This window comes from Acomys minous, assembly GCF_964271855.1.
Source record: "Acomys minous genome assembly, chromosome: 8".
Taxonomy (NCBI): Eukaryota; Metazoa; Chordata; class Mammalia; order Rodentia; family Muridae; genus Acomys; species Acomys minous.
The window spans coordinates 107827116-107854608 of NC_140489.1; the positions used below are offsets into that span (position 1 = coordinate 107827116).

The 27493-nt window shown below is 42.3% G+C and overlaps 2 protein-coding genes and 1 long non-coding RNA gene across 16 annotated transcripts in view; 2 read left to right on the forward strand and 1 right to left on the reverse strand.

Annotated features, from left to right (window-relative positions):
• The window catches only part of LTBP1 (latent transforming growth factor beta binding protein 1), a 381021-nt gene extending 378258 nt beyond the window's left edge, over positions 1–2763 (forward strand). For all 8 annotated transcript variants that reach the window (XM_084793790.1, XM_084793789.1, XM_084793788.1 and 5 more), the window contains 2 exons: positions 813–962; positions 1790–2763. In XM_084793790.1, the coding sequence (XP_084649916.1) occupies positions 813–962; positions 1790–1971 (332 nt within the window). In that variant the 3' untranslated portion in view covers positions 1972–2763. The remainder of the gene's footprint in view (positions 1–812; positions 963–1789) is intronic.
• The window catches only part of LOC311604225, a 62414-nt gene that overhangs the window by 8178 nt on the left and 26743 nt on the right, over positions 1–27493 (reverse strand). Inside the window, exon 1 of one of the 2 annotated variants that reach the window (XR_014781406.1) lies at positions 26663–26874. The exons of the other annotated variant lie outside the window; for it this stretch is intronic. This is a non-coding gene — a long non-coding RNA (uncharacterized lncRNA). Of the gene's footprint in view, positions 1–26662; positions 26875–27493 lie in introns of those variants that run through there. 2 annotated transcript variants of the gene reach the window in all.
• Positions 22728–27493, forward strand: part of RASGRP3 (RAS guanyl releasing protein 3) — a 94411-nt gene continuing 89645 nt past the window's right edge. For 2 of the 6 annotated variants that reach the window (XM_084793800.1, XM_084793798.1), the window contains exon 1: positions 22731–23020. The gene's annotated coding sequence lies outside the window, so the exon portion shown is untranslated. Of the gene's footprint in view, positions 23021–27493 lie in introns of all 6 variants that reach the window. The other 4 variants (XM_084793804.1, XM_084793801.1, XM_084793803.1 and 1 more) reach the window with 4 other exon arrangements.

The window sequence follows — 27493 nt, forward strand, 5'->3', positions numbered from 1 at the left end:
GATCTGTGACAGTGTACTTGGGGCATTATGTATTTGTATTTACAACTTCCCTCTCTAGGGAGACAGCTAAACACTTTTGCGGCTCACATTGTTTTTATATTGTTGAAAACTCTAGATATCACAAATGGCTTCAGAGCTAGTGTCTAAACTACTAAACTACAGAAAGAGCCAAACATGGGTTTCTTTGTTTTGTCCTTTATCAACGCCTTTTTGTTTTCTAAACACAAATGTGATGTACTTTCCTGTTTATCAAGATGTTTTGCGTCAGTTCTATGGCCTTTATCCTGTGGGGCCCTGTGGAAGGCTCACTGGGAAGCCAGAGTAAGCACACCCCACAGACCACAGACAGCCTGCTTCTTAGAAAATGACAATGACCAAACACCCATCATGGAGTCCACTGGCCCCATCCCCAAAGGCATTCTGACATTTGCCCACCCTACTGAGAATTCAAGTAAAATGTTCAAAAACAAAAATAAAGCAAAAAACAAAAACCCCACATTTCCTAATTTGAAAGGAAAGACTCAACCCCATGGTTGTTTTCTCAAAACTCAAACTTATGCTTGCTTTCTCAGATTATGTGATTTGAGTATGAAGTATTAGAATTCAAGAAATGGGCTGATTTGTAAAAAAAAAAAAAATGTTTTATGCTTAAAATTGGGCATAGGCATACTTGATAGTGAATTCTAAAGCTAACATTAAGCTATCTAAAACAAATATATAAAATAAACCAGATTCTTAGTAATAATAATGTGATCTTCAATAGGGGAGGAGGGTGAACACTTCTAACCAGGCCCCTGGCTTCTCCTTTGCAGGCTTTTTAAATAGCTTTGAGGAGCTGCAGGCTGAGGAATGTGGCATCCTCAACGGCTGTGAAAATGGCCGCTGTGTGAGGGTCCAGGAAGGTTACACTTGCGATTGCTTTGATGGATATCATTTGGATATGGCCAAGATGACCTGTGTCGGTAAGAACGAGAGTGTCCAATGAGTGACTCTTTATCTCCTCTGACCTCCTCTGGTCAGCTAGGCATGTTTCGGATAGATGGGTGGGGCTACAGTTTGGGAAGATGAAAAGAGTTCTCGAAATATACATTAAGTTTAATTATGCTTCGTGCCACAAGGCTATACACAAAAATAGGTAAGACGGTCAATGGTGTATTCTCTATTTCTTTTATGGCAACTAAAACTCAGAGTTATTGCCCACTTAGAAATCCTTACTTTTTTATTTACCTCAGAGCGAGAGACGAACCTCTGGGGCTTTGTGCATGCTAGGCTAGAACTATACCATAAGGCTATACCTCCAGCCCCACCCCCAGTTATGCTAAATATAGAGGAAAGGGCAGAATGTCCCAAACAATTCCTTTGACTTTTAAATTTAAAATTTGATGGTTCAGTAAGTAGTGGTTTCCCTGAGTATTTGACACAAATGTAAAAGAGGGAAGGCATCTAGAATAGACAGCAAGGGCTGAAGAGATGGCCCAGTGATTAAGAAAATAGACAGCATCCCTAGAAGTTTGGATAAAAATCTTACGAATCACCATTCACACCATAGCTTGTCTATATAAAATGTCAAGCTTACAAAAAGTTGGCGTTATTACTAAATAACAGGGCAACTCTAGACTCTCCTTGGTAGTCTATTTTAAGATCTAAGGAGACGTACCCTGCATATTGAAAGAGGTAAAAGTGAGAACACTGGTTTATGTGGCCAGGAACTGTGGAGAGCACCCAGGGCGCCATGCTGGTGAGTGGAGCGACACTAAAGACTGCTGACCTGTGGTTTGGTTTGTTGCAGATGTCAACGAATGCAGTGAGCTGAATAACCGCATGTCTCTCTGCAAGAACGCCAAGTGCATTAACACAGAAGGCTCCTACAAATGCGTGTGTCTGCCGGGCTACATACCATCAGACAAGCCCAACTACTGCACACCGCTCAACACCGCTTTGAATTTAGACAAAGACAGTGACCTGGAGTAAAGAGGGAGCCGCGTACCCTACGCCCGTATACTCTGCACTGTGTAAGGAAAAGTGAGAGATGTACAGCTGAGACACTGCACCTAACCCGGAACGTGGCAAAGACAGAAACAACACGGAGTCGAATGAACCCCAAAGACAGTGAGCGGACGGAGCAGCGATCGGATAGGTGTGACAGACCAAATGGACATTTCTCCAAAAATCCAGTATATATAGTCTGTTCATATGTAAAATTCAATGGAAAAGAGGCAGGACAGGGCTGTTATTTTAAACAGAGGTTGTATTATTATCTTGTTTTGATTTTTTTTTTTTTTTACTCTTGCTTAAATTTGGCTTTTAAATAGTGGTGGAAATGTTTTATATGATTTTTTTTCTTTTTGTTGTGTGGTTCCTCAGCTGCGTTTCTTTCTTCTGACGTTAATCTCAAGTGCAAACATCTTTGATGAAATGTTGCTAAGCTGTATTATAAGTATTATGACACAGGGTTATGCTGTTCTTTGGTCTGGAGCCTAAAAAAAAACCAATTGTCTGTCCTGTGGAGCAGACAGTGACTGTTAAACTTTTATACACATTTGGAGCAGGCGGGGAAACACCATTATTTTCTCAGTGTATTACCAGGTTTCCCATCAATTGGATCCCTTTCTTTGGCTGAAATGGAGGAACTTCTTAGCATATATTAGTATTGTGTGATGTGTAAAGTCAACCCAGAAAAGTTTAAAAGCCTCAGCATCCCCCAAATACTTACCATTGTATGTTATAAGAAAATAAAATCACCATTTTTGTAGGAAAAAAAAACACCTTGTGTGGACAGAACTAGTTGTACACCCTCCTCCTCCTGCTGCTGCTGCTGCCGCCAAGTCCCCCAGCTCTTATTTTTAACCAGTGGGTTCTCTCACTTTAGGCTTTTATGAGGTAGGACTAGTTAGCTACTGTGACAGGTTGATCGTTTCCCTCTTAAGTTCATATGCTGACAAGCTGGAATCCCCGTGCGTTAGTACGCAACTCTGTTTGGAGACAGGATCTCGAAGGAGGAACTGAAGATTACATGAGGCCAGTGGAGCAAACTGGTACCCAAGACTCCAGGGTCCTTAGGTGACAAGGAAGTCAGGACCCATGCAGAGGAAAGACCATTTAATGATGGCAAGAAGATGGTCACCTTACAAAGGCCTCAGAGGAGAAGAAGTCAGCCCTGCTACAGATATCGAACTCCAGAACTCTGAGAACATAAACCAATAAAGCCAATACAGGGCTCATCTAATGGGAATAATGAACAGAAGACCTTTCAAAGTCCTGGTCCTGACTTTCTTATGGACTAGGCCTAGCAACGATGGCCGCTTCTCAGTATAAGCTGAGATTCAGATGCCATTTTTTACCAAAAACTAAGCAAAACAAACAGTGCCTCAGTGGACCCTCTGGAAAATTCCCCCAGTGAATACTTCCTTGAGAGGCCTTTGCCTTCTAATGTCTGTAGCAAGGGAGGTGATAATACCTCGAAGGTGTCGGCCTCCTAACCTTTGGAATCTGTCATTATCAAGGAAAATGCTGTCTCAGAGAAGACTCCTAGTCCCTTTGGCCCCAAAGAGGAAGATGACCTTGGATTACTTTAGTGGCATCGAGTAATAATCCCCGGGGCTGCCCTTGGGACCTTAAAAGTGGCAAGACATAAAGAAAGGAGTCAAGGAGATGTGACATGGACAAAGTTGGGTATGACATGAAAGTGCCTCAACCCACCACTAACCAGTAAAGGGCCTGAACCAAAGATGTGGAGAGCCAGTGAGAGCTGGGAAAGATGGGGAGAGAGCTCTGCATAGACAACCTAGGACTGAAGACAGCACTGCCTATATCTGACACGTAGGTTTTAGTCCAGGGATGCCATGTGAACCTCTTACCTATTTAACTGTAAGATAACTGTGTGTTATTTGATGTGACTGAGCTTGCAGCAATAGAAAGTTAATGCAGTACTAAAGCTGTATAGAGACTTAAAGTCTGAACCAACTCAAAAGTTTCAGCCGATTTTCATGTAGGAGAGATGTACGGTTGGGTTCTGTCCCAAGAAAAGATGCTTGAGGGCTTGAGAGAGGGCTCACACGAGCATAAGGATGGAAGTTTGATTTCCAGGCATAGTGACCTGCACTTGTAATCGCAGTTCTGGGTAGGAGACAGGCAGATCACCAGGGCTTGCTAGACAGCTAGGCTAGCCTATTGTAGCCTCAGGCCAGTGAGAGACCCTACTTTAAAAATAAAGTAGGCAAAACCAGGTGCGGTGGTGCATACCTTTAATCCCAGTACTTGGGAGACAGAGGCATGTGGATGTCTGTGAGTTTGAGGCCAGCCTGGTCTACATAGTGAATTCTAGGACAGCAAGGGCTGCATAGAAGAATCCTGTCTTTAAAAATATATAACAAAAACAAAACTAAACACAACAACAAAAGCAACCAAACAAACAAACAAAACAAGCAAAACCTCACCAAACTAAAAAAACTAAGGTACTTAAAAAAATAGCACCCAAGGTTGTCCTCTGGTTGCCACAGGCATGAACACACATTTATACCCACTCAGAAGCATGTGCATTTATACACAAATATCACACACACTCAGTTTTTAAAGTTTATATTATAATCTCATTCATAACTTAGTTTTAGTATTTTGTAATAAAAACAGACGAACTTGTGACTCAAAAAATGTGTTTTGTCAAAAATTCTGATATATATGGCCTAAGGTTTATAAATATGATATTGAATCAATGGTGCAAATAGTGTGGAAATCAGCATTTTGTAGAAATTGTATGAGAACAGAATATTCTACTCCTAATAGCATCTTTGTTAGAGTTAAGATGACAGAATACAGATGCCCTGCACTCAACTCCTTTAGGAATAACCAAATTAATAACTGCATATTTTTCATATATTTTGAGAAAAGAGATGGCAAATACTAAAACTAAGGCTTCAGAACCTTCAAATTTTCAGAGAACCTCGCCCTTCAAAGAATAAAAAAAATAGTGTAAAAATAGAAATAAAACTCTCACATACTTGTGGCTCACTTAGAAAAGTGACTTGAAATCTGTGCAATAGTCTCCCTTTGGGAAAGGATGTCACGTCATCTCCCAATATACTACTCAGTGTGACAAGGCCAGGACCCACCTTAAGAAGTGAGCTTCTAAGTTGGGATGTCCCTGGCCGTCACAAACCCTGCATATTCCATCCCTGAGATTCAATGGCCCTAGCATGGAGTTAAGCTTCTCTTCAAACTCATCTTGGCCCAGCAGAATGCCTGTGATCCAAGCCTCCTGGGTACTTAGCGCTGTAGGACATCAGTGTTTCCATACGGAGAAGCGTGCCATCTAGGAGGAGTGTGCCCTCTGAGACCAAGGGTGTGATCTGCCACAGTGAGACTCATGTCATGCCAGAACTGAAGGCCAGCACTCACACAGTTCCTGTCCTCACTCTCCCATTGCACTGTGCTCAGAGGCTATGGCTGACAGGGCAAGAAGGGAGCACAGGGACTCTGAGCTTCTGCTCCAACCACAGCAGAATGCTGCTGGAGGGACCTCCGAGTATCACTCCGTATTAGGGTGTCCTCAGCTAGGGAGAGCCGGGGACAGATTTCCTCTCATCCACATACCTTCCTTTTCTGTTCGTTTTCAGGTGGGCGCTACCCCTGATGCAGTTACAGGTTGAAAGCTTCAGCTGCCACCTACCTCAGGGCATATGCTGCCAGAGGGAGCCACAAGAGGAACTTGCCCAGGCTTGATGCACTTGTGAAAGCACTTCATTAGCATTTGGGAGATAAGCATCATAGTGATTCCTGACATTGTTCATGTCCCCCAGCCCCTGTATATGGCTTGATAAGTCTTGACAGCAGCACATGGCCAGGAAAATCTCTATAGGCTTGGACGAGATGGGATGAGATATTCCAAGCCCAGAAACCATGAAGACTGTGGTTTCACACTCCATAACACTAGCCTTCAGAAATGAAGGAAAATTAACGTCATTTCAAGACAGGACAATATCGAGGGGCCTCATAAACAACTGAGCAGCCTTTAAAAAGGGAGTCCCGATCTAAACTTACACACATGTAAATACCAAGTCTAAAAAAATTAAGCACACGAGAGAAACAGAAGATCTATCTATCTATCTGTCTATCTATCTATCTATCTGTGCAGTATAGCATCATACTACAAAGATGAAGGAGAGAGGAAAATAGAAACAAGGAGTGTTCAAACAACTAGGAGAAAACAAGAAAATGACAGGGGTGGGGCCCCAACTATCAGTATAACTTTTCCAATTAAAAGTCTGAATGGATATTAAAGGAAAAAAAACCATCAAGCTCACCTCACTAGAGAATGTGCACAGAGAGGTGGGGGAGGGGTGAAGAGCGATTAGAAGTGTACAATGTAACAATGTGCCTTGAGGATTTTTTAAAAAAGCACAAATAGAACAACCCCAAAATTAGTAAATGTGATAGACGGCAGTATCAGTGCAAAAATAAACTAGAGACTGAAGAAATAAATGATTCCATGGCAGTCCAGCCTGACAAACTGGTGTTCCCCTACTTGGGGGTTACTTCCAGGAGCATGGCTAATATTACAGGCAGCTAAGCCACTGAAGAAGTCTCCTGTTCCTACTCATCGTGAGCCACTTCTATACCCTCAGGGAGAGGCAGGGTCTTGCACCTCACGAGTCTTCTCCACCTTCGTAAAGGGATGTTAGTGGGCCCAGTCTTGTGAGGGTCTCATGTAATCACAGCTGGTTTCACAGCAACAGCCAGCTCATGTCCAGAGGCCAGAGCCCCACAGCACTCCACCCCTTCCTCTGGCTCTTACACTCTTTCTACTCTCTTCTGTGATGCCCTCTGAAACTTGAAGAGGATGCAAAAATGTATGATTATTTTCTCCAATTTGGGCTAATCATTGGACTACAATGTCACAGCAAAGAGTCTTATTCTCAGCAGTTTAACTGGATATGAGTTTCCACAGTAACAATTATCCACTGGAAAAGGAAATCTCCCTCCTAACCCAATGTAGACAATGGCAATAGTCTATGGACATGCACACAACTGTTGAGAAAAAAAATTGATAGCCATATCACATGCACTTAACAAAATAGCAGGAATATCCTCCCATTGAAGCCTAGGACCTTTACAGTTACAGAGTTTTTTTCTGGCTTACAGTACCAAACATGGGTTCTCTCCTATGGTTACCAACTGGCTTGTGGGGCTCTGACTAGCTTTGGCCAAACTTATCATGGATGAACCATTGCCAAGTTCTTATGTCACCAAAGCCACCAAACTGTTTCATATCCTGAGCCTACATCTTCACACTAAGATCAGCATAGCACTCAGCCAGGATCAAGACATACACTCATATGGCTTTCTATTGCCCAGGTGAACTCTTGCCTAAGACCGTTGCAACAAGCCACAGGTGATGCTAGTTGGGATAGACGTCTGATAGGCTTGACTTTCTTGTGTTCCAGAGGCTGTGAGAATCTTCTCAGTGTGATGTCTCACTAGCCCAGCACTGGACTTCAGGGTGAGGTCTATTCTAATTGCTATCATCATCTGTGGCCTCTGCACTCATGACCTCACTGTACTGTGGTCACCTGTACAAAACCTGCAGAAAACTGGGCTCAACAGTTTGTCATGGGTTGGGGAAGGGCTCACGAGGTACCATCGATCACTGAGAGACTATTAACAGTTAATGGTGGCTGTAGGAAAGGAGGTCACTTTCCTTAATGGGATAGCCCAGGCTCTACTAACCTCCCACATATACTCATGCAAGCAACTCTAGTTAAACTCAGTGGGACACACATACACACACACACACACACACACACACACACACACACACACACACACATGCACACATGCACACGACATGAAGGTAAGTGGGGAGGGGTTGCTTTGGAGAGAAGAATGGTTTTGACAGACGGAGCAGAGATGAGAGAGGGTAATGGAGCGAGAAGATGACTAAAATCCATTCTATACATGCATGAAACTATCAAAGAATAACAAAATGAGAAAGCATTAATATGGAGGCACAAAAGATTCAGAATCACCTAACCAACCCTGTGGAGGAGGAGGAGGAGGAGGAGGAGGAGGAGGAGGAGGAGGAGGAAGAAGAAGAAGAAGAAGAAGAAGAAGAAGAAGAAGAAGAAGAAGAAGAAGAAGAAGAAGAAGAAGAAGAACAAGAACAAGAAGAACAAGAAGAAGAACAAGAAGAAGAAGGAGGAGGAGGAGGAGAAGAAGAAGAAGGAGGAGGAGAAGAAAAGCTGAAGGCATCACTATCCTTAATCTGAAGACTGGCTACAGAGACACAGTAGCCAACACCATGTGGTGTCAGCATAAGAACAGACCGCCCCAGACCATGATACAGAACAGGCATCACAGAAATAAACCCACAGGTACTGAGCCAACTCATGCGCCTCAGAGGGACCTGCAGCATATGCTGGGGAAAGCCTCTTCAATAAATGTACTGTGAAAAGATGCCCACGTGCAAAAATGAAGACCTGACTCCTCTCTCTCACCCTGTTACAAAACTGACTCAAATATCAAAGTCCCAAATTCAAGACCTGAAACCAGTAGAAGAAAATGTACTGGAAATGCTTCAAGAGACTGGCCAGGGCAGCGCTGCTTCTGGATATGACTCCCAAAGCTTTAGAAACAGAAGCAAAAGTAGACAAACATGACCACAACAAAGAAACAACAGTAGAGTGAAGATGACCTATGATATGGGAGGAGATATTTGCCAACTTTTCCCTGGACAGAATAAATAAGCAACTTGAAATCCTTCATAAGAAGACCCTGACTCTGCCTACAGTGAATTGCACTCTTGATTTTTAAAACGTTTGCCTCCAGAAGACTATTATATGACATTTGGGACCACAAGAGGAACAAATGAAGGCATTCCTTTTGGGGCCAGAAATGTAACCAAAGTGCTCTCAGTAACTTACTTAGCATCCCAAGCTCATCATTTGGATGAATGGCCTCGAGGCTTTGCTGGGGAGGAGCTGGAGATGCACTCTGTACCACATTTGCCTGACAGCATCACCACTGGATGGCAGTAAGAATCCTCCAATTTAACTCTGTTCTCTTTTCAAACTAACTTGCCCTTTGTCTAGCTAGGAATGCTTTGGGGGTTAACTTTTTACCAGAACATCCTTATGTAAAACGCATTTAACATGGAAGACTCAAGATCAAAAAAAATTTAAGTTAGAGAGAAAAAAGACAAATTGTGCTCAAAACAAGATTAAGATATTCAGAAAACAGTTAATATTGTACAGTTTCCCCATTAGCTAAAATGAATGGTTGGTACCCTATATAAACATAAAATTAGGAGGAAAATGTCGAGGTAGAGATTATGGAAGTTCTCCTAGAGACTATAAACCTTTAAACTTGGACAGAATAAGGTTCTGAAAATAAGGACATTGGTGTTCTCTTTCATTGATTACCTCAGCATTGAATAGATTCAGTTCCCAGAACAGACCTTCAAACCACGACTCAAAACTCTCCATATCTAAAAATGAACCCATTATACCTTAATTCCCAGGCTTACTCATTCAAATGTTTGACAAAAATTAATTGAAAAAATGCAAACCAGGGCTGGGTATTAGGGATATAATAGTACCCACGATGCCCAAGACCATCATAGCCATGGGGCTAGACGCATAGCTTGCCTAGATCTGAGAGTCACTTCCTGCCACTCCACCTCCCACAGCCAGTTAATAGCGGGCAGTATTTAGTCTCCACCCCAGATATTTCTGGATTCCATCCACATCTCATCACTTCCACTTTGAACCAATCTTAACAGGTCTTCCTGGCTTTGGGCGTGCCTGGAGTGTTAGCCATATCCTCATCCCTGGGGCCTCTGAGGCCCTAATCCCCATGCCCCTCCTTCAACAGGATGCAGGGTTTGTTCATTTATTCCAGATAAGCAAGGAAATGCCAGCTGGTACCCCAGTGCATCCCCGGGTGCCAACCATGCTCTTTCCTGTTCCTTCATCCCAGCGTGCTGTGTCACCGTGACTAGCTGCCTGAGATGTGCCAGTCTTCCGGTCGCCCATCACATCACCTTTCTGGGATGGCTCCCGCCACTGGTGCAGGTTAGGAAAGTAAATGCTGATATGGAGAACAGCACACAGGAATTGAATTAGGGAATGTTCTTGGGAATAATTTTCCTGCAATACAAGTTGTACGAGACGATGGATGACAAAGCAGTTTCAAAAGACTGTCCATTTCACTGAAGTCTGAAATTCTGCCGTTTAAAGGTCTATGCTGAATCAGATAACACCAGTGGCATGTAGGTAAGCGTGCATGTCATTCCCCTTGATATGCTGCTATCAGCTTTGATGGACTGACTCTTCCATGAAGGAAGCACCAGTTGAATACCGTTGGCGAAATGTCCTTGGCAAGGCTCCTTGATGTTTTCCTCTTACTCATCTGTAGGAATGTGTTTTGTTCTTCTGAATTCAGTGACTGTGTTTCAACAGTTTTCTTACAAAGGCCAGTTCTATTTAATCCTTTTAAATAGATTTTTGTTTGTTTCTTTCGGATTTATTGTTTGAACCTAGCGCCTTATGAATACTAGACAAGTACAATTCAACTGAGCTTTTGTTTATTTATTTTACTGAGTGTTTATTCATTCATTCATTCATTCATTCACTCATTTTCCTTTTTAATGGTCATACAAATAAAGAATAGGATCTGGCAAGTACCAGAAGCTGACACATGTGAAAAACATTTGTTCTTTGACCTGAATGCGTGGGCAATACTAATCTATATTAATATTTGTTTCTTCAGCATTTTCTATATGTCTTTTCCCAAAAAAATCTCTGAGGAGGGAATTCTTTTTAGGTAACTGATCTTTTGCCTTACAATCATAGCAATGTGGTTTGTGCTTTTTAATTAGTGACATAAAAATAAATTCATAGTGATTTGTGGCTTTCATTGCTTAATCATAAAATATAAAGCCTCAAAGAGAGCTTTTCTGGCTTTTTATTTGTTTGTTTGTTTTCTTAGACAGGGTTTCTCTGTGTAGCTTTTTCTGTCCTGGACTCACTTTGTACACCAGGCTGGCCTAGAACTCACAGGGATCTACCTGCTTCTGCCTCCGTCAGTGCTCTGAATACAGGAATATGCCACCACACTTGGCTTCAAAGGGAGCTTCTAAGCAGTTATAAGATTTTGTGCATCATGTTAAAAGCCCAGTTTGTTCTGTATAACTTTAAAATGTCTAGGGAAATCCTTGGAGCTTGTCATCCTGTTCTGGGTGTTTGGCTTTTGAATATCCTGTGAACTAAAGTGAGATACAGCTCTAGATGTGGTATACCAGCCACCCACAGAGAAGTTTGTCACTGAGGGCAATGGGTATGAATTTGTATTTCCAAAGGCCTAGCATGTAGGTAGGGCCTCTATACTTCAGACTGGCATGGCGCCCAACCCCTGATGCCCTTGCCTCAACCACCTGAGTGCTGGTTTGCATGTGTGCATCATCACCCCAACTTTCTTTGTGATGACTTCAGATTGACAGATTGGCATAGTCTACACCATCTGATCTGATGATTTACACACACACACACACACACACACACACACACACACACACACACACACACACCTCCTTCCACTTTTGTAACCTTACTTGGCTGTTGAAGAGTTTATATCTTGAGTAGGAAGATTTTCAGTTGCATTTTACTTAGTTTACTTTGTTTTTATTTTATTTTATTATTTTTGAGATATGGTCTCTCTATATAGTGCTAGCTGTCCTGGAACTCACTTGGTACACCATGCTATCCTCAAACTCAGAGACCCTCCTGTCTCTGCCTCCCACGTGCTGGTGTTAAAGGCATGTGTCATCACACCTGGCTTCTTTTTTTTTAAGATGGTACTGAAAATTGAACCCAGGGCCTCACATATCTAAGTAAACACTCTACCATTCAGCTAGTGTTTTCCTTTCACCTGTGTCTTGGTTGTATTTCTTTTATTTATTTATTATATATACAGTTATGCCTTCATGCCAGAAAAGAGCACTAGATCTCATTATAGATGGTTGTGAGCCACCATGTGGTTGCTGGGAATTGAACTCAGGATCTTTGGAAGAATAGCCAGTGCTCTTAACCTCTGAGATGTCTCTCCAGAGAGGGGGTCTCACATGGTCTGGGCTGGATTTGAACTCACGGTGTAGCCAGGGATGACGTTACCTGCCTTCACCTCCCCAGTGCTGGGAATACAGACATGTGCCACCATGCCTGTTTATGCAGTGCTGGGGATTAAACCCTGAGTTTGGGGGGGGGGGGAAGGGGCGACTAGACAAGCACTCTAACAAGCTATATCTTCAGCCTGTCCATTTGTATTTTAAATGAAAAATTAGAGAGAGAAGTATTTGAAAACCCATTTTTCATTATTAAGGTTGGCTCAGTAAAACTGGAGAACACTGTGTAAACGTCTCTTTCCTGGGTTCTTGATGAAGGGCTTGGTGCTTGTGGGAGGAGCCAACAAAGCCAGCCCTGCCAGCCCTGCCAGCCCTGCCAGCCCTGCTGCGCTGCTGTCTCCACCGAGCCTTGGGGTTGTAATTAGAGCTGTTTCCATAGGGAGGTTGGTGGGACATCAGCACTGAATTTGAAATGTTTGGTGTCCACGTCATCCAGGCCTTGCTATTCTGAACTTGTACAACCAGTTGTTGGAGCTCAATGAAGACTTTTGCTTCTTTTGATCTTGTCCACTTGTTTCAGCCAAGAAGATAGTTTAACAATTGCCGCCCCCCCCCAACCCCCACACATACATAGATCAAGACACTGTCTCAAAGCGTAGCCCAGGCTTGTTTGAAACGGGCTACATAACCCAGGCTGGCCTTGAACTCATAGCCCTCCCGTTTCAGCTTACTGTGTGCTAGACTTATAGGCATGTGTTTCCAAATCCAGCCTGACAAGCAGGTTTTCGTCTGTCATCTATGATGACACGCTTTCTGTGTCCTCCACATTTACATAGCTGCTGCAACTTTACTCAGGACGTGAATACGTACATCAAGGTGGGTGTCTCTTTAAAGTAGAAGGCAGCAGAGACACAAGCCAATTGCTTCCTTTGGTTGAAGTTGCTGACTCCTCTGAGGGTGACAATGGCAGCGTGGTTTAGTCTGCAGCTTTCTCAGTGCTTACTCTTGGGGTGTCTTCTGGATTTAAGATCAGGCAGAGTGGATCAAGTAATTCTTAGAGATTTCAGAGCCTGCACTCCCCTTGCAGGTGAGCTCTAGAGATCTTCAGAATTCTTTCCCCGGGCTTCTCGGCAGCTCCAGTCGGCTTCCTGGCATCCTTATGAGTCCCTCTTAAGAGAGACATTTAAATAGAAATCTGTCTGTATTCACTTTTGGCTGCTTTTCTCAGCTTCGCTTCCCTCCTCTCTCTGGTTCCCAGGCCACAGGCAAAGGAAGAGGGGAGGAAACAGGATGTGTGACCACCCTCTTTAATGTCCCTGCACTTCCTCAGGTGAGACACTCTGGCACATGGAAGTCTGTAGAGGGGAGATTCACATCCAATGCCTCATGGAGGCGCCTGTGGCACCAGTGAGGGGGTCTGCTGAGGCAGCTCTCGCCATACTGGCCTGAATGGCCTCTGGTTTCTAACATTATCCTCTTTCACTAAGGCCAGAATTTCAGTCCTTTCAATCAATACAAGGAGGAGCGCTATTTTTACCCCTATCCCTAGCAGTTTTGCTTCGTAGCCCAGGCTAGCTCCAAAGTCCTGATTGTTCTGTGTTTGCCTCCCAAATGGAGGGGTTACAAGTGTGTGCCACCCGGTCTGCGAAAGCACTGCCTTTATGTAGTTCTGAAGACTTACATGTTCTTCTTCTTTGCTGTGGAGTCTCTTGCTGGTGCCTTTCACCTAATCTTGATGTCCATATATATCCTCAGTATCTAGGTGGGACAGTAGCCAATTTCTGGGTCTCTATCACTCTGCCTGGCTAGACCTCTCTTGTCTTCACCTCCAGCAGAATCGGCTTCTTTGGCCTTGGTGATGGTCACGAGGCTGTGGCTGTCCCAGCTCTATCACCCCATTTCTGGTCACAGTGATGGTTACAAGAGACAGGTGAGTTACCCATGGCAGAGTCCTGCCAAGAGACTTTTCTCATTGAAGGTAGAAAGGAGCTGTTAGGATTTAAGCCGCTGAGGTACCTGGACAGATTGGAATCAAGGGATGCCACAAAGTCACACCATGTAACAGATATCACACTAGAGTTTTGGAGGGTTGGGTATGCTGAGGCCACCTCTGAGTCAAGGTGGAAGGGAAGGAGAGTGGAATATGAAGGTGCTGAACAGCACACATGCATAGGAAAAATATGTGGCGGTGGAAATGTGTTGCGCCTTGGCAGCTGATGATGGTGTGGCTGCTGTTGCTAGGTTACTGAACGTGGAGTTTTTCCAGTAGGTGCCCTTTTCCTTTCTGGTAACTGAGAAGACTACAGACATGAGTCTAGAAGATGCAGATCCCATCCCATGGAGAATTCAGTCAGAGTCTGAAGAGATGAAAACCCAGGGAAAAGATTCATGGTGGTGTTTCCTTGTGTTCTCCAGGCTTCCCAATGTCCCACTGTCATTGTTCTTCCTGAAATGTAGTTAGTTCACAAAATTCTATTTATGTCAGTCAGTCAACTGGAGATGTCTTTCCCCTTATTGCCACCAAATGTGCCTGGTTCGTTTTATTGAAGAAAGATAACTGACCGTTGACACCTAACTCTTCTAAAGCAGTCTAGTTTCTGATCATGTCAGCCATCTTGAATTGCCTTAGGAACTCTGACATGACTCATTATGGGCTGGGAGGGGCTCTGAAAGAGTGTACTTGTAGGAGTAAAGGTCTTCCTATCTTTTTCAGTAAGTTCTGTTGTTCTGGGAATCAATGATGATGACAACATTTTCTGCTGTTCTGTAAGCATAGTCATGAAGCATCTTCAATCTATGAAAGTTATAACAGCAGACATTGCATTGGAAGGTTTTTGTTTTGTTTTGCTTTGTTTTTCCTCTCTGAACACCTTCTCTAGTCCTTTTCTGTCCTTGACTTTGAAAATATTCTTCCTATCACTGGAGCTGGCTCAGTTACACATGCAGAATTCAGGTGAAACCTGTGACCTGTTGGAACTTCTGGGAAAGAAGTGTTTTCTTTTCAACATGAGGCTTAAATATAAGATGAGGAGAGTCTGCTTGGCTAGATGTGGATGATCGCTTGATACTGAACAGAGACTGCCTAAGGAGGGAGCCAACTCACAGGAAGTGGATCCAGAAGATGGGTAGAAAAAGGATGGATCTTGCTACAGAATTGGGCCCAGTGCCTCGCACCATACGTGAAGTTGGTTATTTTCTTTTCATATTTAAGAACATGTAAAATGATTGTGTAGAAGATTTAATAAAACACAATATTTAAAATAGTGCTCAGATACTGGGCATGGTGGCACATGCCTATAATCCAGCACTCTGGGAGGCAGAGGCAGGCGTATATCAGTGAGTTCAAGGCTAGCCTGGTCTACAAAGTGAGTCCAGAATGGCCAAGGCTACGTAGAGAAACACTGTCTCAAAAAACTAAGGAAGCAAGCAAACAAAACAAAACAGAACATGCTCAGAGTGTGCATACATAACCTACAGGACTTGATGATGGTTTTAAAAATCTGATCATGGAAAGTAAGGCAGAGGTGAGCCTACTTGTCCCTTTCCTCCCTGCCATCTTCCTCACCTTTCTGCCTCCTGCAGTCTTGGAGATACACATATGTTATAGACTAAACAGCCAGAACAGACATGAGAAACATCCTATTCTGTGCTTTGGGATCACAGAGTGCACCTTGCGAGAAGACAAACTGCCTAGATACCAGCATCTACATCCATTGCAGCTCTCACTAATAGCTCTTGAGTAAGAAATTGTACAAACCTCTGCTTAACTCCAGAGCATAGATAGTATTTAGATGGAACTATAACTAAGAAAAATGGAGTTTTCCACGGCTGTGAGCATGTCTAACTTAGGCAAAGCATTGTGATGGTTTATGTTTTTTAGATTTTTGTTTTGTTTTGTTTTGTAATTCCTGCTTGCTTTCCTCTGCTCTACTTTGGTCATAACTATTTGCTCAACAAAGATTGAGGGGAAAACGTCTATCTGAGAGTGATATAATCCAGATCATCTGACTGTAGAGAACATGCCTGCCTGGCACCCACCGTCCCCAGCCAGAGCTCTCAAAACGTCCTCTGCTTCCACAGCTTTATGCCTCCACGTTCTCCCTTCTTTCTGTTTGACAATTGGACTTTTAAACTCAAAGCCTCAGTTTGATGTTTACGCTCACTTTGTCATTTTATCTTAGACACATCAGTGTCATCTATTGGTTTAAAAAAAATGGCCTTTCCATCATTAAAAGTGAAAGTAGAATGACAGTTCTCAGGGACTGTGGGGAGAAAGAACAGAAGAGTCTTTTGAAGGCTGTGGGGTGTCAGACACGCAGGAGGAAGGCACTCTGCTTCTTAGCAGCATGGGCACGCCAACACTACAATATACACTTATACTAGCTTATTGGGCCATGCCTTGTGAAATATGACTTTAGAAGCTATGCAGCTTTAACAGCAAAGACTAAATAAATGTTCAGGGTTTTTATTTGTTTGTTTGCTTGTTTTCCTCATAGAACTCAAGCCCAGAGCCTTTTAGGGACTTACATTAGGGAGAAAAATTAAAATGCTATTTTTCTAGATTTACTCAAATAAGATGGATGTTGTGACATGTGCTTCTTTGTAATTAACTATGCATTCATACTTGAGCAGGCCATATGATGAGGAGCTGGGAGATGATGCCAACTCCAAAAGCCATAGTGTTTGTCCTTAGTCTCATGACTTCTAGACTCTGGTCTTGCATAGCCCCATTGGTCTGGTTTGTTAGTTTGATGGGAATTAGAATCACCTGGGAGACACAATTCTGGGTGTGTCTCTGAGAGAGTCTTACTCATTCTAAGTGGGTCCCACAACTCCATTAGTTGAGGTCCCAGGCTGGATAAAAAGGAAAAGAAGAGGGCCAGGCAAGGGGCATGTCCCACGAAAGCCTTCACTTACCAGGAAACTGAGACAGAGGAGAGGACATTCTAGTGGGACTCTAGATGAGAAAATCATGGGAGAAAGGCAAAGTAGAAGGATCCAGAGGGTCCTAGAAGCCTACAAGTAGAACATTATGATAGGCAGATTTGGGCTCAGGAGTCCCGCTCAAACTAAGGCACCAGCCAAGGACAATACAGGCGGTAAACCTTAAACCCCTACCCAGATCTAGCCAATGGACAGAACACTCTCCACAGTAGAGTGGAGAGTGGGATATGACTTTCTCACATACTCTGGTGCCTCACCTTTGACCATGTCCCCTGGAGAGGAAGACCTGGTGGCATTCAGAGGAAGGACAGCAGGTTACCAAGAAGAGACTTGATACCCTATGAGCATATACAGGGGGAGGTAATCCCCCTCAGGAACAGTCATAGGGGAGGGGAATAAGGGGAAAATGGGAGGAAGGGAAGAATGGGAGGATACAAGGGATGGGATAACCATTGAGATGTAACAAGAATAAATTAATAAAGGAGAAAAAAAAAAGAAGAGGGCCAGGGGTCATCTTTATTATTCTCCATTTCCTGACACAATACGTGGCTGCAATACAACCCAGCACTCACATTCCTACCACTGTAAGGGCCCACCATGATGGAGCATGGCCCCTCAAACATGAGCTGAAGGGATACGGCTGCCCTGCAGCTTCTTGGCTGATACACTTTGTCACAGTAATGAGAAAAGCAATCTGCAACTATCCATTTCTTTCTTGGGCTTTTCAAAATTATTCATTATCTTGTAAATGGATATGGAAACCTTCTAATTTTAAGCTTATTTTCTTCTTTCAAGCAGTGTTCTTAATTCAGTATTACAGAACACTTGTAATATATATTACAGGGTCTAATTCAGATTTACAAGAATAAGTGGATATGCTTTAAATTTCATATATTTAAGAATCTAATTTTTTGCCTGAAGAAAAAAATTCATTTTTCCAGCTGGCAAGCAACTTGGCATTGTCTCATCTACATTAGATTCACTTTAATTTTTAATAGTCACTTATATTTATTATATCACACAGATGTGGAATAACAGTCCATCAACTTTCCTTAGTAATTAATGAGATAATGTGTTCTTCATGTTATATAGGATATTTACCCCTATGATGACTGATTAGAGAGATGAGTGGGAAAGCCCTTGCACATGCTGACAGTAAGTTTACACTGCCAAAGAGATTCCTTGATGTGCTCAAAACTGCTTAGATGGACTGTAAAAATAAAATATATTTTCCATAATAACATTGTTTTTAGCCCAAAATTTGCACGTGCAAAATTAAGTTCATGACAATTTTATCTCTATGCATTTAAAAATGACTTCATGCTTGAGGAATATAAATGTTCCAAGGGAACAATAAAAAATTGCATCAAAGAAGTAATACTTGGAACGATTTGACTTTTAACTTTTCTGAGGGACTGGGCTATGGTGTATATTATCTTTCTCTATCTTGCTCTATTAGGATATGAATAGTACAGAAGTGTTACATTCAAAACATAGCCAGGATTCTTGGCATTCCAAAATGTGTTGAGAAGCTTGGAAGGACAGGTCCAACAGCACAGATGCTTAGAAGTGAAGGACCTCAAGGACACGACTGAGCTGCTCAAGAGTTCATGACAGTAGAGGGCTGACTTGGCTCTCCATCAAGGTGCTATAATCCCCACTGATCTGAAGGAAGAACCACTAAGATGTCTATTTTGCCTTGTGTAATACTCCCCAAGTGTCCTTTAGAAGCCCATGTGGTAGCAGGAACTCTTGTTTCTTCTAGATTGGTTACTCAGGCTCTAGGGTGGTTCCTATGACCTCTCTCCTGTAGAATAGAAAAAGGACCCATGTCTTGCTACTAGCCTTCAGGAAAGTAGATGAGGTATATATGGTCATGTGTGTGACTGTCTCAGGCAAGACTGGAAGCCATCTTTATGTAAGATTTTCCTTGTCCAGATTTTCTTGGCCAGATGTGGGCGATCTTGGTCATCTGTTTCACAGACTTAAATATCTATGAACAGGGCATGGAATGGATCTGCTTTAACAGCATTTGTTTTTCTTACAGAGAACCTGGGTTCGGATTCCAGAACTATGTGAGTGCTTATAACTACTTGTGCACGCGCGCGCGCGTGCGCGCGCGCGCACACTCACACACACACACACCCCATTACTTTTTTTCTCTGTGATAGGGTCTTACTATGTAGCTCTGGCTGTACTGGAACTCACAATATAGACCAGGCTGGCCTTAAACTCACAGAGATCTCCTTGTCTCTGCCTCTGTGTTGTGATTAAAGGAATGGGTCACTATGCCTGGAATAAATATATATTTTTTAAAGTCTGTGACCATGGTATAGGTTGGGGCTGTGTCCAAAGCTTGATTGGGTTTGAATCTCATTGCCTATTGGTAATCCTTGCGATCAGAATAAACTGTCCAGTTTCTGGCAGGTGGCTCGAGGGAAGTGCCGCCATGTATCCCTGTATCCCTATGCATAAGTAGCTTTCAGCAAAGTGGTTTGTTTCTCCAAATCCAAGAAAAAGCTGAGAGAGACTCTTGAGCGTGCTGTACACGACCAGAGAGGACTCAAGGGCTCTTTGTTTCTACTTTCATTTTAATTTGCTGTATCTCATTAAGTGGCGTTTGTATCCCCATAAGGTGTGCTAGAAGGCTAGCTACCTTCACTTGCCACTGGTCATATAAATTCAGTTTGAGCTTTTTACATTGGCTATGTATAATTTGGGCATTTGGGTATTTGTGCAGTATTTTGACACTACTGTGAATTAAAACAAATCTAATGCACAAACCAGGAAACTGTATAAACTGTTAAATAGCTAGTCAACCTACTGTGTGGCTTTTTATCATACTAACTAAAGAGACTCCAAAATGAGTATCTATGTTCAGAATTAACTTTAAAAAAAAATTTTTTTTTTTACTGCAACACCAGTTAGCATTGCTTTTCTCATGACATCAGATGATCAGATGTTAGTGTTTCGAAAACTGAACACATTCTAGGCATTCGTTATCAGAGAGCCTCACTTTTTTGTTGCTCCTGTAATTACACAGAAGTCTATTGTATTTTAGGTGTGTGGCAAAGTAACAGAATAACAATGGAGGCCAAAGCCCGAGACAATGAAAACCATCTGGTTTAGATTTTCCCACTGAACATTACCAAAGCTGGGCCTCTCCTAGGAGACATTATAAATTCTAATATTGGGCCAGGATTTTTTTCAGTCTTGCAAATTAACTTTAATGTTGTATCTATTGATGACTGGGCCAAAGGAAAATGAACTGCTAATGTACATAAATTTATTTTAATTAAATTAACAAGGAAGATCTTTTTCCTAGCTCACCAAGTTTCTGGTTCTCTAGAATAGTGAGTAGCTCTTTTCTATTTTATGTTAGAATGGAGAGCTTCTAACCTTCAGCCATCTTCTTGCTATTCCACTTAAAGAACCGTAGAAAGCCTGCATCCTTTTGAGCCTTCATCACAGAAGTTCCTGTACATCTTATTCATCTGATGCAATAGTTGAGTAAGCTGACACAATTCAACAGTGACCCAGAGCTCTGCTCTAGGTAGACAAAGATGGGCAGTTACCAAAAAACACCCAAGTAAGGCTCAGCTACAGCTGCTCCTCCCAGAAAGGACATCCAGACCTTTGTGCTTGTTTCCTTTGAGGTCATGGGTTTGGGTTTCCTCTATTTTGCAGGTACTGAAATTATTTTTAGGTAACTGCAGTAAGGTATGTGCTATTTCATTCACTTAACAGAACAAAGACAACCAAAGACAGTCTCATTAGTTCTCCAAACAGACTGCCAATGGTCCAGATAACTTTTCTGAAGTAACTCACAGTTAGTGTCTTATCACTACAAGCAAAGGCTGGTCCCATCTTTTGAACAAGTACTCTACCATTAAGTTATATTCTCGGTGCAAAAATAAATAAAAATTCAAAGAGTGACATATGCAGCTAGAGTAACTTTAAAACTACATTGTGTGTGTGTGCTATAAACTAAATTGTTTTCCCATCCCTGATGTCCCATTTTGAAGAATAAGCTAAACCACATTATCTTGTTTGAGTATGTGAGCTAAAGTTTTGGAAAGAAGATGAGATCTGTCCACAAAAGAATATAGGCCAGGGTAAGAGAGATGGCTTTAGTGGTTAAGAGCTCATACTGCTTTTGCAGGGGACCTGAACTTAGTTCCCAGCCTATACCTCCATTCCGTTGGTGTTGACACCTCTAATCTCCAACGCATCCACACTCACCTGCACACACTCCACATACATTTAATTAAAAATAAAATAAATGTTTACCAACAATACAGACCAGTTTGTGCTTCTACTTACTATTACACAGATGGTTATTTCTCTTCGTACCAGTATCAGAGATTAGTTGAAGTTTTAGCTATCAATATGATATGTGAAAAATACTTTCAATTTTCATCCTTGTTTGTATTGGCAATAATTAAGAGGGAAATTGAAAAACTTTGGATCACAGGAATATGGACACGCTATTATCAGTTAAAAGGAATGGAAGATAAGATTACAAACCGAACTTTGACCGGGCGTGCACACCTTTAATCCCAGCACTAGGGAGGCAGAGGCAGGAGGATCTCTGAGAGTTCAAAGCCAGCCTGGCTTACTAGGTGAGTCCAGAACAGCTAAGGCTACACAGAGAAACCCTGTCTCGACAAACAAACAAACAACAAAAACCAAATCGAACTTTGTAAAAGTGTCCGGTTTTCTCATTCATATTAAATTCAGATGATATATCTCTTTTTTTGGTACCTTGACTCACTAAAGTCTCTACTTTCTCTTTTAAGAACTTTAATAATTCTCTCTCTCTCTCTCTCTCTCTCTCTCTCTCTCTCTCTCTCTCTCTCTCTTTCTGTGTGTGTGTGTGCTTTTTTGTGTACAGAGGCTAGAAAAGGGTGTTAGATCTTTCAGAGTTGGGATTGCAGGCATTTGTGGGATGCTGGACTTATTGTATGGGTGCTAGAAAACAAATTCTAGTCCCCACAATGGCTAGCAAATGCTCTTAACTTGATAACTCGCTTTTCCAGCTTCAGTATCTTTTTAAATGAAAGGAAAACAGTGGGTCTGACTGCTGGGACATGCTTTGTAATTCTTGTATATGAGTGGCTGAGGCAGGTGGATCATGGATGTGAGGCTAGCTTGGGTTTTTTCGCAACACATCATCTAAACTGTCTCAGAAAAGAAAAGATAAGAAAGCAAAAGAATAGAACAGAACCAGGGTCCTCCTCCCGGCTCTCAACCATTTCCCCTAGAAATTCATCTTACAGGAAATAAAGGCTGTAGCATAGATCTGCTCTGGGTAGTTGAATGCAGAAAATGATAAATGTCCAAATTCAAGCTTTGCTGGTGGGCAGTGACAGCATCTAGATAAGCGAAGACTGAGGGCCAGTAAGTTGCAACTCTCCTGCTCACACCAAAGTTGAATTATTTAGGCCAAATTTTCTTCAGCATGTTTGCTGGTGTAGACTTGAAAGGAACACACACACACACACACACACACACACACACACACACACACACACACACACACACCTCTGACTGCCTTTTGAAATCAAATACATTTCCTGCCTCTTCTTTCCTCAGTACTCACACCAGCAGCTTATTTATAGCCCAGGAAAGGGGAAAAAAAACAACGCTCCACTGGAGGCCGGAAAACTAAGTAGGGAAAGAATAGGAGGAAGTGGGCCTGCCATTTGGCCAAACAACCTCTATTTCATTGAGCCCAAAGCTTGGCCCCTTTACGGTAGTGGCTGTTGGGCATAATGGCTTGCAGTTTTCTTCCTTTCATTTTTAACTCTTCACTTTTGAATTTTACTTGAGCAACGGAGGTGATGACTTTTCAAAGGCAGAACAGCAATCTCTAGGTGATCGGGCACATTGAAAAGAAACTTTGAGGAACCCGGTGAAGGAAGGACTGTCTGGCTTCCACCGACTACGTGACTGCGGATTCAGGTACATGTCATTTTTAAGTTTGTCTTAACACATCTCATTGGCTTTGCCTATTGGCCACAGGCAGTATCTGTGACCTGAAGGCAGGTCCTCCTGGAAGTATTGGGTGAGTGAGCTATGCTTGTGTCTCTGAAGAGTAGGCAGCCGTCAGCCTCAGTGATGACACCTGAGCTTCTAATAGCAAATGGGTACATTAAGGTCATTGCTTCCTTGTGGTGACTCCCTCTAATTTCAGCATCATCTCTGATCTCACCGGTGACTATTTTTTGAAAATGTCTGCCTGTTATTAGGTGTGCTCTTTTCAGTGCTGATCAATAACCCATCTGCCATTTCTTCCATCAATTCTGGCTTAGAATATACTTAGTAAACATGTCTTTAACATGTCACAACCAAACTATTGCTCAAGTTATTTTACTGAAATTTAAATTTTGTGTAAAATTGTGACGATGAAAATTAGGGTAGTATAATGTTTCCTTTCTTGCTCAATCATTTTTAAACAATGACGGACCTTCTAGAAGATAAAAATAGCTCAGCATTGAACTTTTCCAGTGATTAGAGCCATTTGTAATAATTATCTATACTTGAATTTTTAACCCCCAAACTTTCCTGTGGCATATATTTTGAGTGTCTTGGAAAAATGTCCCTGCACATATGAAATGGAAAGCTGGGAGGGAAATTCAATAATCCAAGAACAGTTGATGCTGCTCACAAAGTCTTGGAAGGCTGCAGGGGACATTTTCAGGACATTCCTTGCCTGTAAGTGAGCATGCTCATCTAAGTGATGAGCCTGTGTGCTTCCCTGGCAGCTAACGCCAGGATTGTGGGCCATAGATGCCTGACTGAAGTCTGCACAAAGACTGACAAAGGAGGTGGCTCGGCTGCCTGTTGAGAAGGAAACCAAACAGTTGCTGCTCTTTTTGCCTCTCCCTGTTTGAGATTGGTGTGTTTAGAATCTGCAGCAACAGCAAAGCAAGGCTCAAAGCAGAACCATGAGCTTGCCAAGAGTTGGCGAGGAGCCCAGGGCTTCCTTCTAGGTCAGGGCAGCTCTCTTTGGCCCTTTGCTACCATGAAAGAATTCAAGTGTTTTTAAATTATTTATTTATTTATTTTGTTTGTTTGTTTTGTTTTTTACTGACTAGAAACTTGTAAGTCATCCCACCAAAATGGTTCACAGAGATTTTTTTTTTTTTTACAGAAAAAGCATCATTTTTTTTTTTTTTTTTGGCTGTACCAAATTTTTGAAAAGACAAAGGGAAACACAGACTCTAGATAAATATGAGAGTGCTAAACAAGTCACTCTCCATATTGATTTTTTTCAGGGCACCTCAATACTCCAAAGTCAGTTCTAAATCCATCTTGCTCTACTAAATTGTCACGCATGTGGCTCCAGGGACTGAGATCTTGCTCTCAATAAGTCTGATTCCCCTGACACTGAATATGTCCCTTCCAAAATGGCTCAGCTGAGCCAGTGGTTTGATTAAAGTCCTGAGGCATAGGCAGCAAGCAGGAAGATGGAAGTTTCCATGCCCAGCACTCACACAAATACTGGGTGGGCCAGCTAGACAGGGTGGCAAGCTTTGGTCTCATTAGAAACTCCTTGCCTCTGTGAAAATAACAGAGGAAGGCTCCCATGTCAATCTCACATCAACACACACACACACACACACACACACACACACACACACACACACACGAAAAAGAAAAAGACCTTTTCATATGTTTAACATATAAAACATATTGTTACATGTTAAACTTGTAACATGAACATGTAAAAAAGTAAACACATTCACATGTTTACCTTATAAGAGTTATGGTTTAAGATGAATCAGGTTTTAAATAGTAGGTAAAAGCAATCAGTTCTGGATTTTATTTTAGGAATATATGTTTTTTTTATTTCTCAAAGCCTTATTGCTTTCTCTTAGTTTCTGGGTGCCTAGCTTAATAAATATATTCATGAGATGCCAATTATTTCAAATGTGTTTCTTGGGAGTTGCTTAATAGCTTCATAGATTACTGGAGATATTTTCAACCTCTTGAGAGAATTTTAAGTTAGCTAATTTAGAAAAATATTTGTTGGGATTTTTTTTTCACTTTTCTATGAACCAAACAGAGGTGAGTCATCCCTAGGATAACTCCTACAATCACTGTGTGCTTACAGGTTATGTAAAATAGCCACCCTGGCCCTCATGCTTCCATAGGAATGAAAGCAGGGTGAAAAGATCACATGAAACCGCAGTGATTTGGATGTCAGCAAGTATAGTCATCAATTTGTGCTACGTGTAAAAGAGAATGTGTGGTGAATTAGGCCAAGGTCAGGAAGCCATACCCAACCCCCACCTGGCCTGAAGTAGGGCAGAGGGCAGGGGTTCTGTGTTCTTCAGGAGACTCAACTTTCAGATTAAGGAATCTCATCGAATTCCCATTCTCTTCCCTCAAACCCTGCAATCCAAGCTAGCAGGCAGCATCACCCCACCAAAGCATACCAAGTTCTCCTAGGTGTAAAATCATGTCAGATCTTGGCACACTCAACATTAAGTTAAGAAAAGGGAATCAAATATAGCACAGAAATCCTATATATAGAACCACACTAATGATATAGACAATGAAACCTAGCTAAGGAGGTCCTCGGTTGGTGAGGCTTGACGGAGATATAAAGTTGAGTTGGTTCCTGGAGAGCAAAGACATGAAGAGTACAGAAGAGGTGAGGGCAGCTGCTGTAGCAAAGAAGCTCCAGGAACAGGGTTATGCGATGAAATGAAGGGTGCTCATGGACATGTAAATTTCTGGTAAAGAAAATTCTAGTATCTGTGTCCTATTACTTGGGTTTACATGGGGACAATTGAACGGCTCCTATTTATAAAACTATTACCCTTTCACCTGAAATCACATTTAATTAATCGTCCTCTGCTTTTTAATCCCACTCTCTGGCAACCCCATCAGGAAACTGAGTCACCCAGCTTGACAAAAGCAGAGAATGGAGTGTGGGGGACAAGTAAGAAGTTTCCAGAATAGGTTGAGACCACACTGCCCTGAGATTGATTCCAGGCTGCGGGATAGCTTATCTGAAAGATGCCATGGGATGCTGAGAGATGTCAGACAGGGCAATGGCATGGATAAGACTTGAAGCAGGGCTTGCTAGGGTAGGAAGAGAAGGTTCCGGGGGCCTAGGTTCTGAAGCAAATGAAGAATCCTTTAGGGAGCAATGGAGCCACTTTGAAAACCAACTGGGCACGGCTATGGGAGGAGAGGACTGACTGAGTGATGTGACTTATGGCCCATTGAAAGCCCATCCAGAGTAGCTGTGAGTCAGGGGGTGACTCTGGGGGTTTTGATAAGAGATTATGGAGTTTGAGGCATAGTCAGGGCGAAGAGCAACTAACAGCTGGAAACACTAGTGCCGGAGGGAGGCACAGAGGCAGGGCAACAAGGGCAGCCTGCTCCTACTGAGCACTTGCTGTATCTCAGGACATGGGTCTCCATCACCTTGTTAGATGCTCACAAACAGTTCTGGAAGGCTCTGTTGGTCCTCATGGGGGGTAGGTAATAGTGGAACACAGAGGGTGGTACCAACTGTCCACACAGCTCAGCACTACTGCTGCTCACAGACAATGGAAAATCCAATCCAAGCCCATAGTCATGTGTTACCTAGACTCCTGGTCCTTCCTAGTTTCAGATTTGAGTGGATGCCATAGAGTTCTTCGCCTTTGGGTAAATACCCTCTGAAGAAATGGAAATAATGTATACAAAGAGGTTTGACCTAGTATTGTAATCATCTTTATTTTTGTTTTTGTTTTTGTTTTTTTTAAGACAGAATGTCACTATGGCAATCCTGTCTCAGTTTCTCAAGTACTGGAATGGCAGGAATATATTATATCTAGCAGTATTTGATATATACATATATATCAAATATATATACTATATATAAATATTACCTATACTGTTTTCCCCTTACTACCTCATTTTTCATTTCCCTGTGATTTTTCTACTATATTAAAGATTGAGCTGAAGAACAAAACAAGAGTGCCCCCTGTGCCTGACTCCCTCTGTTGAGGGCTATCTGCTAGCATCTCTCAGCTCAGGCCAGAGACAGCAGAGGCTAGCCTGCTGACTAGCCTGGAAAAGCAGGCCATCAGGAGTCTCAAGAGTGTGACCCAAGTTCACAGGATGACTACACACTAGGCTGCGGTGGCCACACTGGTTTGGAGGCTGTTTGTATTAGTAGGCTGCGAGAAACACTTCATGAACTTACATATACCCTTTGGTGGCAAGACATTTGCCTAGCAGGTGCAAGGCTCCAGACTGCAGGATCAACACCAGCAAAAGAAAAAAGTATATTATTTTACTATGTTTGACTATTAAAAATGATTAAATTTTTAAAATGTGACTTTATTAACACGACTTCTTTTACATCACAGTATATCTTTGTAAGCTGAAAGTACAAGGAAATAATTAAAATCAGACTAAATTTTATGCGGT